The sequence below is a fragment of the Polypterus senegalus genome, chromosome 4 (assembly GCF_016835505.1).
Source record: "Polypterus senegalus isolate Bchr_013 chromosome 4, ASM1683550v1, whole genome shotgun sequence".
In the NCBI taxonomy this organism is placed as follows: domain Eukaryota; kingdom Metazoa; phylum Chordata; class Cladistia; order Polypteriformes; family Polypteridae; genus Polypterus; species Polypterus senegalus.
Window position 1 is genome coordinate 248656433 of NC_053157.1, and position 14675 is coordinate 248671107.

At 41.2% G+C, this 14675-nt stretch overlaps 1 protein-coding gene across 2 annotated transcripts in view; it reads left to right on the plus strand.

Annotated features, from left to right (window-relative positions):
* The window catches only part of LOC120528429 (tripartite motif-containing protein 16-like), a 108321-nt gene extending 100351 nt beyond the window's left edge, over window positions 1-7970 (plus strand). For both annotated transcript variants that reach the window (XM_039752581.1, XM_039752582.1), the window contains exons 6-7: window positions 1337-1402; window positions 5198-7970. In XM_039752581.1, the coding sequence (XP_039608515.1) occupies window positions 1337-1402; window positions 5198-5739 (608 nt within the window). In that variant the 3' untranslated portion in view covers window positions 5740-7970. The remainder of the gene's footprint in view (window positions 1-1336; window positions 1403-5197) is intronic.
* The last annotated feature ends 6705 nt before the right edge of the window (window positions 7971-14675 follow it).

Here is a 14675-nt window from a genome sequence, read left to right on the forward strand (position 1 = left end):
GCAAATTATTACTTAAACATGAAAAACGTTTCTTTTTTAACGATGTGTTTACATAGATCGTTTTAGACACGGAACACACATGAAATGCATGTGTTCCAAATAACAATATGATATTTATAAAAGGTGTCATTTTGCTTGACTTCTCATTCTATACAACTCCAAGTAACTGACACGCAGGTAAACAGACTTGAGCTGAGAAAATTGTGCCTCGGAGGGGGATGTGATAGCAGGCTGCTTGCTGCTTATCAACACATTTACAGGACAAAAGATGCTGACGGAGAGGTGAGAAGCGATTTAAGGTGGGATGGATCTTCGAGTTTTTTCGTAGGTTCTGGTAATTCTAGTGTTAAAAAGCCTGAGGACGCTGTGGTGCTTAAAGCTGTAATGTAACAACAGTTGCCTCAATAACAAAAGGCCTTCATATACTAGACATTTATTCTAGAGCTCCTGCAGCTATAAGTATTCAAAATAAACACGATGAGTAATCACAGAAGCAACTCTATGTTGTGCCAAGTAATGTAATTTATTTCATAAAATAGCTACAAACTATTAATAAATACAAACAAGCAAAAAAATTGAATTACAACCTGACAATAAAATTAGGAGGTTGTGACTCAGGTGGTTTATTATTTAATTTCAAAATCAGTCTTTGATGCTCTTGTTCGATACTACATTGTGCAGCTGCCTTTTTACTTTTTCATGTTGCGCACAAAAAGAGATCTACTTTGGAATTTAAAAATGTGAACAAACTTGTGTGCCTTAGCAACTGGTTAAGAAGGTAAAATAATGATGTCAGTGGCCTTGAGCGAAGTTACAGACATGTCCAAAATACTGTCTGTTGTTTGAAATAACCTTAACAATGAATGAAATTCCTGAAATTCACTGACAATTAATTCCACTATATAACAATACTAAAATTATTATATTTATAGCTGATCTGATGATGTAGTTCATAGGATATAATAAACCATAATCACTTTAGATTAAGTGTCCATAATTATGCTGTACGTACGATTGAATTTATTTGTATAATTACAGAGTAACTGGGTGTTATTACCTAGTACTTACCTTGTAATACAGTGTAACACTATAATTAAATACTAAATTATAATTCTTATTCCACAATTTTTCTAAGGATGTATGCACAGCATTACACAGTAAGTACCAGGTAATAACACCTAGTTACTCTGTAATAATTCTATGAAACATGTGCTGTAATGTGTAATTAATTACAAATAATTTCATAGAAGTTCAATTGAATGCAATTAAAAAAATATTCTACTAACAACCCTAATCGTAACATTTTCCATTCTCTCTCGTTTCTTTGTATTTTCAGGTCGTGAAGCTCCAATCTTCACACTACAGCCTCCTGAACCTCAGAGCAGAGAGGAATTTTTACAATGTGAGTCTGTCAATTCATTGAATTTATCATCATTTCACTTTTAATATCTCAGGTCACTCTTATAATATGAAAGTGTAGCCATCGGAAAGTATTATGTGAGTGTGGTGTGACTGAAAAGCTCAAAGTGATAAGGGTCCTGTCACTGGTGCATTATGGGATATTGAGATTCAGGATAGCGAAGCACCAAAGCACTCTTTTAGACTGGAGTCTCTTAAGTGGCAAGTGATCTCATGGGAAATAAAAATGAAATCCAGCCAATTATGCCATATCCACCTCTAACAACAGTCTGACCTCCAGTGTCTTTTGTCCTTTTTCTATTCTGTTATTTTTTTCTTTGCACTTCCTGCTGTTTTCTCTTTCTATATTCCAGTGTCTCCTTTCTGATGCTTTTCAACTTCAGTCATTCCCTTATAATTTTGATAATAATAATCAATTTATACATCACATGGCATTAAATGAAATCAGCTTAGTATGTTTCACATAAAAATACAATGTACACCAACATTAACATATACATTAACAGTATGGGCAGTCCCCGGGTTATAGCATCACTAAGAAGGCAGAAAGAAATTAAATATTTCACAGCCAATTCTTATTCAGTTTCACAAACCCGTAATTGAAAGTGTAATCGCATTCTCCATTGGTGTCTGGTTTGGCTCACCAAAGTTACACTTCATAAATAAATGAAAGTGTGTTGCTGTTCTCCTCATCTGTGCAGACCTGTAGACATCTCGTGTCACTAACCGTGTCATAAGGACCACCACGGACTCCTCTCAGCAGCTCATCACTTCTTCACACAAACTCCCAAACGCTTCTGTCAATTCAAACTCAAACTAACAGACACCTCCAGAGTTTCTTAGCCAGAGCGACAGCCTCTCCCAGCAGTAACTTAGTCATCTTCTGTGTGTATTCATGTGTCAGAGACTGTGTGAAGGTGTGTGTGTGTGTGTACAGTGTGAGGACATGTGTGTGTGTGAGCACGGGAATACACACTACACACTCTCACTGGCACATCACTATCAGCACATCTCCTTTATAATTGGATTATTCTACAACTTGGTTTGAAGTTTGTCTTGCTATTTCTATTATTTGTCTGTGATGTTGTGTTCCGTTATATGGAGCTCCAAATCTACCAAGTCAAATTCCTGCACATGAAGTACTGGAGAATAAATGGGATTTAGATTTATTGTGATTCTAGAATTTTATTTTAAATCCCCACAGATTCTGTCCAATCAGAACCCAGCCACAGGGGATGCACAAATAGTGTGTTTCTTTGTGCCGATCCCAAGCCCAGATAAATGGGGAGGGTTACGTCAGCAAGGGCATCCGGTGTAAAATTTTGCCAATTCAACTTGCGGACAACAATACAAATTTCCATACCGGATCGGTCGAGCCCTAAGTTAACAATGACCGCCACCAGTACTGTTAGCCAAAGAAGAACAAGAGGGGGAGACATATCCGGAGGCAGGAGGAGAGGAGGAAAGTAAAGAGAGTGGAACTGAGGCTAGGAACTTTGAATGTTGGCTGTATGACTGTAAGGGGAGAGATTAGCAGATATGATGGAGAGAAGGAAGGTTGATATATCATGCGTGCAAGAGACTAAATGGAAGGGGAGTAAGGCCAGGTGGATCGGAGGTGGATTCAAATTGTTCTATAATGGTGTGGATGGGAGGAGAAATGGAGTAGGGGATATTCTGAAGAAACAGTAGGTTAAGAGTGTTCTGGAGGTAAAGAGAGTATCAGATTGCGAAGCTGGAAATTGGAGGTGTGATAATGAATGTTGTTCGTGCATATGCACCGCAAGTTGGGTGTGCAATGAATGAGAAAGAATATTTTTGGAGTGAGTTGGATGAAGTGATGAACAGTGTACCCAAGGGACAGAAAGTGGTGATTGGAGTGGATTTCAATGGGCATGTTGGTGAAGGGAACAGTGGAGACGAGGAGGTGATGGGTAGGTATGAAGGAATGAAGAAGGTCAGAAGATAGTGGATTTTGCCAAAAAGATGGACATGGTTGTGGTGAATAAATATTTTAAGAAGTGTGAGGAACATAGGGTGATGTACAAGAGTGGAGGAAGATGCACACAGGTAGATTACATCCTATGAAGAAGAGTTGATCTGAGGGAGATTGAAGACTGCAAAGTGGTGACAGGGGAGATCAAGAAGAGGAGAAGAGTGAGGGCAGAGCCAAGGATCAAATGGTGGAAACTGAAAAAGGAAGACTCCAAGTTTGAGTTTAAGGAGGAGGTGAGACAGGCACTGGGTGGCAGTGAAGAATTACCAGACAGCTGGGAAACTACAGCAGATGTAGTAAGGGTGACAGCAAGAAGGGTGCTTGGCATGACATCTGGAAAGAGGAAGGAGGAAAAGGAAACCTTGTGATTGATTGGGGAAGTACAGGAGAGTATACAGAGGAAGAGGATGGCAAAAAAGAAGTGGGATAGTCAGAGAGATGCAGAAAGTAGACAAGAGCACAAGGAGATAAGGCGGAAGGTGAAGAGAGAGGTGGCGAAGGCTAAAGAAAAGCATATGATGAGTTGTATGAGAGATTAGACATTAAGGAGGGAGAAGAGGACTGGTGGGCTAGACAGAGGGACTTGAGCTGGGAAAGATGAGCAGCAGGTTAGGGTGATAAAGAATAAAGATGTGCCTCTAGAGGAGCTGTGGTATTGTATGAGGAAGTTGGGAATGACAGAGAAGTACGTAAGAGTTGTACAGGATATGTAAGAGGGCAGTGTGACCGTTGTGAGGTCTGCGGTAGGAGTGACGGATGCATTCAAGGTGGAGGTGGGATTACATCAGTGATCGGCTCTGAGTCCTTTCTTATTTGCAATGGTGATGGACATGTTGACAGACAAGATTAGACAGGAGTCCTCGTGGACTGTGATGTTTGCTGATGACATTGTGATCTGTAGCGATAGTAGGGAGCAGGTTGAGGAGACCCTGGAGTGGTGGAGATCTGCTCTGGAGAGGAGAGGAATGAAGTTCAGTAGGAACAAGACAGAATACATGTGTGTGAATGAGAGAGAGGTCAGTGGAATGGTGAGGATGCAGGGAGTAGAACTGGCGAAGGTGGATGAGTTTAAATACTTAGGATCAACAGTACAGAGTAATGGGGATTGTGGAAGAGATGTGAAAAAGAGAATGCAGGCAGGGTGGAATTGGTGGAGAAGAGTGTCAGGAGTGATTTGTGACAGACGAGTATCAGCAAAAGTGAAAGGGAAGGTCTACAGGACAGTAGTGAGACCAGCTATGTTACATGAGCTGGAGACGGTGGCACTGACCAGAAAGCAGGAGACAGAGCTGGAGGTGGCAGAGTTAAAGATGTTAAGATTTGCACTGGGTGTGATGAGGATGAATAGGATTAGAAATGAGGACATTAGAGGATCAGCTCAAGTTGGACGGTTGGGAGACAAATTCAGAGAGGCAAGATTGCGTTGGTTTGGACATGAGATGCTGGGTATATTGGGAGAAGGATGCTAATGATAGATCTGCAAGGGAAGAGAAAAAGAGGAAGGCCTAAGAGAAGGTTTATGGATGTGGTGAGAGAGGACATGGAGGTGATGAGTGTAACAGAACAAGATGCAGAAGAGGATGATCCGCTGTGGCAACCCCTAATGGGTGAAGCTGAAAGAAGAAGAAGAAGATTCTGTCCAATCAGATGAGCTCTTTACTAGTAGTGTCTCGTCACCGCAGCTCCTAATTGGTTCTTGTTAATTATCTGTGTTTTGCTCCGCCCCCAGTCCCATTACACACTCCCAGATTTCCTCACTCATTTTCTTTTCTCTCCTTTCAGACTTCTGTCCCATCACACTGGATATCAACACGGCACACAGAGACCTCCGTCTGTCTGAATGGAACAAGAAGGTGACATATGAGTGGACAAAAGCCGAATATCCTGATCATACTAACAGATTTGACTACTGGGCCCAAGTTCTGTGCAGAGAGGGTCTGACTGGGACTCGCTGTTACTGGGAGGTGGAGTGCAGTGGAGACTTCATGATGATTGGAGTCGCATATAAAGGACTGGGCAGGAAAGGAGAGGGTAGGGAGTGCGGCCTTGGAAACAACGAAAAGTCCTGGAGTTTGCGGTGGACTCAATCCCAGTACTCTGTGTGGCACAATAACAAGCGGACTCTAATTAGCGCCCCCTACAGCCCCAGAATAGGTGTGTATCTGGACTGGCCTGCTGGCTCTCTGTCATTTTATAGCGTCTCACACACAATGACCCTCCTGCACAGATTCAACACCTCCTTCACTGAGCCCCTCTATCCAGGGTTTTGGTTTGGTCATAACTCCAGTGTAATAATCTGTCATTTGACACCATGTGACCAGTGACCAGTACCCTCCACCGGTCACATGATGTCCCTACAAGCGCAGGTCCTCTTTGTGTTTGTAGTCTGGTGTGAAATTAAATTTATAAGATGGGTGGGTTGGTATCACCACCTTTGTGATTGAATTTGTGGATGAGAATGAGTGGCGAGTGAAGCTGTCAGGGTCTCCATTATCATTGGGTTTGAGTAGCTAATCAGTTGTGTGTGTCACAAATACCAGTCTGACCAGCAGCCAGCAGCAGGGGTTGATTCACAGCCACATGTCCTTCAGGCTGACACCAAAACAATTACTAAGGCCCCCAAGTGTCAGTGAATGTCAGCTGTTAAGTAGGACAGGCGTGTGGTCCTGCTGGATCAGCACAACTGAAAGGCGCTATACAGACTCAGTATGGAGAGCTCTTGAATAGTGACTATATATAGGAGCAGAGAGTGACAGATGGGACTGGAGTGTTGTCCACTCACCAGACATTTTGTGACCCTCCATTGGTCACTCAAAGGGTCCTTCACTTCAGAATGAATTCACTGTGAATGTCTGAAGATGAGGACTCACCAATCAGTCAGATGTCAGCCATACTGACAGAGTTTGGTGTTTTAGTTGATGTCACATTAAACTTTAAACTGCACCTCCTCCTTGTCCCCAGATTTGTCACTCTTGGTACCCTGAAAGCTCCAGGATTTTCAAAAAATGAATTCTTTGTCAGTTGGCACACACTTGACATGGGTGCACATGTGTGGTTTTGCAGTGGACTGGCACCCCATCCTGGGTTGGCCCACCTTGTCAACTAACCTGAAATTGAAAAGCGGATAAGAAAGACAACGAATTGACAGAAGGGGTCACTGATTGGTCAGTCGCCAAAGTACTGCCCCTTGTGGCCACTCTAAATATTACACAGCAATTTATACAAAAAAGAAAACAAAAAGATAAAAGCAGAAAGCATTCAGTGAAATCCTGAGCAGTGAAACAAGAAAGGAGAGTTTGAGAAACAATCAGAGAGTCAGACGAATGGAGACTTTAACAGGAGGACTGAGGGGTGGGACTGAAGTGCAGTCCGCCATATTACACACATGGGAAAGGTCAGCAGTGAACGGGAGAACAGAATACAGTGCAGTGTAAAAGAAATAAGAATAAAGTAAAAACACAAGAATAAAACATCTTAAATAAAGAACTTTGAATATTATATCTAAAACTAATAAATATTTAAATGAATTAAGAGCAAAATAAGAGTGACGCGATCACACAGTCACATGACCTTCAGAGCTGACAGGTCAGCTGATTCTTCTGTTGCCAAACTGCCCCCTCTAGTGGCCACTCTCAGTATTAAATGAATGGCAAGGCTGAGGGGGAGGAAAGATTTGGGTTTGATCAAATGGATATTTAGTGGAGATTTCTTAATATTGTCATTACCTTTAAGGACAGTGCAGCTTTGTTAGGTTATGTAAGATTCTATATGGGAAAAGAACATTTATTTTAATAAAGCTTTTTAATAATCGTTATGTATTAACAAAATACAAATCTAATAACTGTTTACATTTTGTATAATAAACTCCCGATGGTGTTTGGTGAATAAACATTAAGGATGACTGACATTTGTCAAATCTGCTCCTCTGTGACCTTCTGACTTGTCACCACCTCTGGTCACATCTCCTGTGTTGTCTGATCTGAAGATATAACACTCCGTATTGATGATCCATTTCTTAGTAGCACTGAAAAAGTCAGAATATGCTTTTTAATTCTGAAGACAATGGAGTGAGTAACAAATAAGATGTTGATTTGGATTGAATATTTGATTTGTACGTCTAGCAGTGAAATCGATCATTTAGACCTGAGCAGTGCTCTCCATTCCACATCTGAGTGTCTGCGCTCTGTCATGTGTCCTGTGTGCCCCCGTGTGCCCCTTTGTGTCCTCGTATACCCACTCCAGCCTGACACCCCCACACTATTGAGATGTTCAGTTACTAATAAAGATGGACATTAAATGGTGAATTTGACACTCATGGACACCACAAGACGTTGAAGTGCATTGAGGACTGAAGTCAGCTGTGATGTTTCATTTTGGGTTTCATTTCTGCCTTAAATGAGTTTATTTTTACATTAATCTTTTTGTTATTTATATTAATTGTTTTGTAAATGGTATTGATTTTGTTGTTGTATGTATGGTGATTTGACGTGTATTTTGTTTTATTAATCTCATGTTTATGTATTTTGTTAGTTTTGTTGTCCTTCATTTTCTTTTGTGTTTTTCTTGTGGAGCCCAGGAGGAGGAGGAGCTCCGCCCACAGGGGTATTTAAGAAGAAGCTGCAAATGAAAGAGCCGATCCAACACTGGGCTTTGTCCTGTCTGGTGGGCTCTGCTTTTCAGTTTGATGTTTGGTGGCCCTTTTGGTCTCCTGCTCTGGTTTTGGTTTGTTGGATTTTGGTATCTTGAGGTTTTTGTTTTATTATGCTTGCCTTTTATTTATTTTTTTTTTTTTTTGTAAGTGTATTTTACTCCATTCTTTAATTTTTATCATTTAAATGTTCAGTAAGCTGTGTTTAAGATATTTTAGTTTTTCTATGTTTTCATTTACTCATTTAGCAGACACTTTTATCCAAAAGACATTAAAATTGATTTCTTTCTTCATCACAGCGTTGCTGATGTTTTCATACTCGAGATCTTTAATTGCTTCACGTTGCTCTCTTTCAGCTCCAATGACGTTTGTCCCGTTATCTGAGTGTGTCATTCTAACTTGTCCTCTTCTACACGTGAATCGGCGTGTGGTGTTGATATAAGAATCAGAGGCTAAGCTGAGTGCCGTCTCTGTGTGTGCAGCTCTGATTGTCAGACACGTGAAGATTACTCCGCACCTCTGACCTGACTTCATCATCTTTTAACTTGTGAAGGACCAAAATAATCAACTCTGACATCGGAGAAAGGCAGCTGGTGAGGAAACAAACGATCTTCAGCAAATCTGCCATTTTAGTTCCCCTGCTTTCTTATTGTATCTTCTCATGTTGGACACTTTGAAATGATTTATCTGTTAGTTGACTTTACTTGAGGTGTCCAGTATTTCTGGTGTAGCTGTGCCAGTATATACTGTATTTGTGTCCACAATGGCCGATTTCTTTATGAATGTGCTACAATATAAGGTGGTCAGTATGTGAATATTTGTGTAGAATTACAGGATGTTCAGCTTCATCTGGCATTGCAGCTTTGCCAAGTCTTCCTCCAGCTCTCACTACTCCATCTTGTATGACTTGCTCCAGTTTGAAGATCTGATTGTTCTTTATCTCACAAACCCTTTTCTTTAAAGGCTTTAATTCTTCTGGTAGTTCTTCTCATTGACTGAGGTGGCCAAGTTCTGTTTTAGCTTAAGCCAAGTCTTCTGGTGACAATGGGTTTGGTGTTACCGTCAGTTTGGACCTCTTCATGTGCTCGACAGTGAGTGTTTCTTGTTCTTCTGGGTTACCTTTAGATTGGCTGACTTCTACTTGAAATGTTTTCTTTCATTTTAAGTCTTTAAACTTGAGGAAGCCACTGATTTCTTCAAGCGTCGCCATTCTGAAAACTAAGTGATGAGTTTATTGAGGGGCTCAGTCACCTCCTCTATTCATGTCATGTTGACTGCACAGATGTTAACTTCTGGATCTTCTTCAGAAAGTAAATCGCTCAGTTGATGAGGTCTAAACCAGGATCACTCAAGGACACTCTTCTCCTGAAGCCACTCCATCATTGTCTTGGCTCTTTGCTTCAGGTCATTGAACTATCAGCCCACTCTGCAGCAGGTCTTCTGCAAGGACCTCTCTGTGCTTGGCTGCAGACCTCCTTCCCTTCATTCTGTCCTGTCACCCTGTCCCCCTGGCATGATGCTGGCACCTCCACTCTTCATCTTAATGATGGTATTAGGCAGGTGATGAGCAGTGCCTGCTCTTGGTCAGTGAGTCTCATCAGACCAGATAGTCTCTTCATGTCCTCAGAGTCCTCTAAACTGTTGAGTGCCTACCATTAAACACTCAACCATGAACACCTGACTGATGGAGTCCTGCTGAGATGGTCATCCTTCTGACAAAATCTCCTATCTCAGCTGAGGACATCTGAAGCTCTCTTAGAGTGACGGTTGGGTTCTCAGTCACCTCCATGACCCAAAACCTTTCTTGTCCAGTAACTCAGTTTGTCTGGACAGCCAATTCTAAGAAGAGTCCTGGTGGCCCTAAACGTCTTCTGTGTCTGAATTTCTGAAGCCACTGTGCTCCTGAGGACACTCATACGTGTTAGAAATGGTTTGATCCCCTCACCCTGATCTCCATCTTACCAGAATGTGATCTTGGTGGAGGTCTACAGAGAGTTTTTTGGACTTCAAGGCTTACGTTTTCTCCTGACATGCAGTGTGAATTGTAGGACCTTCTAGACACAGAAACACGACTGACTTTCTAAACGACGGCCACTCAGTTCAGTGGTGGACTCCAGTGAAGTTCTGGATATTTCTCAAGTAGACAGGATGGACCAGAGTCCAGTTTAGAGAGACAGAAGAAGGGGTCTGAATACGTCTAGGAAGAAGAAAGTTCAATTTGTGATTCTGAATATATTTATTAACCTTTCTGTTAACATGACTTCACTTTGTTATGATGAGTTATTAAATGTTGATTCAGTGGGCAAAAATTGGAAATTCATACATGAAAAATTAAATTTACAACACAATAAAGTGTGAAGAAAGAGTCTGAAGACTTTCTAAATACACTGTATTTTGAGATATGATACATAAATTGAGAGGTTGCATGGTTGCACAGCGCTGCTGCATTTCATCAATCCTCACATCCACCCTGATTATTACAGACCTTCACATTGTGACAATCGCTCCTCATTGGTGTGTTAAAAATCAGCCACTGGTTAAGTCCACAAACTCATGTTCTTCTGCTCCTCTCTTTGTCAGGTTAGCTCAGTTCATATTTGGGCAATTCAAGCGCACCAGGACTATAATATCTCCTTGTACATTTCCCTTTTTAAGATTATTTAACTAATTAAATTATCAGTATTGTCTTTAACACCGTCCTAATATGACACCCCAATCTCTGACGAGGTCAAGTCAGATCCACACATCCACACTGAGATGTTGCTCTCCACCTGAGTGAGTTGAACTTCTCTTTGACATCAATGGCGATTCCTCCACCATTTTGGTTTTTCCTGCCTTTCCTGACTGATGTGTACGACTCTGTGCTACACCAGCCTGACTCTGTTCTGAGTTATTTGTAAATTTACATTTATTTATTGGGCTGATGTCTTTATATGACATTTGTGATACAATTACTTCCATTTCTTTTCTTTTTCCAAATAGAGCCCAGGCAGGTGAAGTGACCACCTCAGGGTCAGACAGTGGTGTCAGGAGTGGGATTTGAACCAACAACCTCAGGGTTTGAAGGCCAAAGCCTTCACCACCACAGTCTACAGTTTATCTGTCTATCTATCTACAAATATGTGTAGCAATAAATTGCATTACATTTTTCATTCTAACAGATGGTGAATCATTTTACTACTACAAATGTTTGTGATGCTCCATTTGTGCCATCTGTTGGAATGACAGAGATGTAGCAGCTGGACAGATGCACAGACAGACACTTGTCCTTTTATTAAACTGCATGAACTCTGTTCTTGTATTTAACTTCCACTTCTCATCACTCTCTGCTTACAGAATTTCTTGAAGTCTGACACTGACCAGCCAGTAAGTTTACAGTCAAACTGGATAATTCAAAATGATTTTTTAAATCCTGAATAAAGCCTGTAACATTTCATGATGTGACTCAGAGCTACAGAGCCACACTTTCCATTTCATTGCTCTCCTGCAGATCTCCATGTAGCGTCTCTCATTTTCTTTTTGTGTTTTTCTAACAGATTTGTGCCTTTTGTCCCCCTCAGGTTCTCCTTTCTCTTCAGCTGACTCTCCCTGTTATTTGTTTTTATATTTTAAATCAAATCAAGAAAACTCCACAACATCAGGAGAGTCCATAACTCAAGTCTTATTATCTTATTATAACACACCACACGTCTCCCACACAGAGGTTTCAGTTTCCTCACACGGAGCTGCAGCCTCTCATCCCCAAAGACCTCAGTTGAAATGCTGGTCCTGATCCTGTATGGATGTGTGTTTTCTCCACATGTCCGCACATCCCAAAGATTTAATTATCTGCCTCAGATGTCATTCGTTTGTGTGTGTTGGGGGACTAGGGGTCCTGTAATGGACTGCAGGGTGGGTTCCTGCCTTGGTCTTCGGGCTGCCAGGTTAGGATCCTCAAGACCCTCATTTTGATTGAGGGGATAAAAAAAAAGATGGAGAGATGGATTATGTTGTCATGGAGACAGAGATGTGACCCTGGTCAAAACGTGAAGAGGGGATCAGACTTCTTTCTTTCTTACTTTCTTTCTTTCTCTCGTGAGAGTGCTGAGTGGACAGAGCTCTGTGATAGAGAGTCTGAGAGTTTGAAGGTTTGTGATTTTCCTGTTTGTTTTCCTTCTTTTCTTCTTCATTGATATTCTGTCTCTATCAGTTTATTTTTGTGTTGAGGTCGTCGCAGCAAAATATGTTTATTATATTATACAGATACAACTTTAAATAATCTATATTCTTCACTGGGAGTGTCGTGAAGGATAGAATAATTAAACATTTACTATGAAGATATTTCAATGTTCCTTAAACGTTTCGAAGAAACGGCGCTCTAAGCTTACAGATGGCTTAACGTCTATTACAGAGCTGATTGTATGGCGATCGTTTACTTGGAGAATGAAAAGCAAGGACTGCAGGGGTGGCCACTCCAATATATATTGAATATGAAAGAGAAAATAACGACACAGCTAAAACGCAGCTGCAAATTTCGACAAAAGTTAAATGCTTGTGTCATGAGCACGAGGCGGCTATGCAGTGTCTGCAACGGACGTGGCCATCCACCGTGCATAAGCTACCATACTGACATTGGAGGGCGAAGGAGCCACCGATTCTTCCTCTGCCCAGTGCCACCACAAGCCTAGAGCCACCCCTGAGTACTGCTGCAATAAATAATTTCATCGAAGGTCACACACAATCACTGCGCCGTGAAACCCATGAGTAATAATGTGCTGTAACTCCTATCATCATGAAAATGATATCATGTATACATCTCAGTATTTTAGTTATTCAGAGAGCTGTAATATCACGAATGTAATGGACTCTGTGTCCAGTTGGAGGAAGAGAGCCGGTTTAAGAAGCAAGTAGTGATTCACACACACAGAGCACATAGAAGATCAAATACAAAACAAAGCATTTAACGTGCTACTTTAATTACGATGTGATTTGAGAAACTGGTTAATTAAATGATTTTAAGATGAAGTTTATGATGTTCTACTTTAATGACAAAATAAACTACGTGATTAAAGTGGAAATGTCGAGATTGAAGTGGACATTTCGTGCTTTTTCCTACTGTGTGCCTTTTTTTCTCTGTACCTTAATAAGCTGTCATGTGACAGTGGGCTACAACTCGGCTTTTCACCGCGACTTTGATATGTGACTTCTTTTTTATTTCCGGCACCCTGTGATTTTGTGAATGTGAGCTTTCAAGTTTCTCCAATACGCTATGTCACTCGATCAACTTCATTTTGTTGATTATATCACATTTTAAATCAACAAATGTATGTTTTTACTTTGCCTTCACTTGGTATTTGCTGAAATTCTTATATTTCCCCCGTGCTTTCCCCATTGTCTTTTCACTGAAGGCTGAGCTTAAGGGTGATTTATATTAATTTGCATATTCAAAGAAGTGTAATTCTGGGAGGAGTTGGGGCGGGACAGAAAGCGCGTGCACGAGCGTTACTTTTCACACTGACCGGGATTTATGTAGCGGAAGAACGTGGAAGTTGCAGTACGCACAGATTTATGCATCTGGATTTTTCTGTGCATAAGCATATTTCAGCTGTTGTGCTTACGCCATGTTATAGTGCGAGTTCTATGCACGGCGTTATGCATGAGGCCCCTGGACGTTCACAGAAGACAACAGTGGTGGATGATCACAGAATCATTTCCATAGTGAAGAAAAACCCCTTCACAACAGCCAACCAAGTGAACAACACTATCCAGGGGGTCGGCGTATCGATATCCAAGTCTACCATAAAAAGAAGGTGCAAGGTGCAAGCCACTCATAAGCCTGAAGAATAGAAAGGCTAGATTGGACTTTGCTAAAGAACATCTAAAAAAGCCAGCACAGTTAAGGAAAAACATTCTTTGGACAGATGAAACCAAGATGAACCTTTACCAGAATGATGGCAAGAAAAAAGTATGGAGAAGGAAGGCGTGGAACAGCTCGTTATCCAAAGCATAGCACGTCATCTGTAAAACACGGTGGAGGCAGGCAGTGTGATGGCTTGGGCGTGCATGGCTGCCAGTGACACTGGGACACTAGTATTTATTGATGATGTGTGACACAGGAGAGAAGCAGCCGAATGAATTCTGAGGTGTTCAGAGACATACTGTCTGCTCAAATCCAGCTAAATGATGTCAAGTTGATTGGGTGGTGTTTCATGATACAGATGGACAATGACCCAAAACATACAGCCAAAGCAACCCAGGAGTTTATTAAAGCCAAGAAGTGGTAAATTCTTGAATGGCCAAGTCAGTCACCTGATCTTAACTCAATTGAGCAGGCATTTCACTTGTTGAAGACTAAACTTTGCACAGAAAGGCCCACAAACAAACAGCAACTGAAAGTAAAGGCCTGGCAGAGCATTAAAAAGGAGGAAACCCAGCGTCTGGTGATGTCCAGGAATTCAAGACTTCAGGCTGGCAAGTATTAGAAATGAACATTTTATTTGCAGTTATTTCATTTGTCCAATTAGTTTTGAGCCCTTGAAATGAAGGGATTGTGTTCAAAAAATGCTTTAGTTGTTTTTGTTCAACCCACTGAATTAAAGCTGAAAGTCTGCACTTCAACTGCATCTGAGTTGT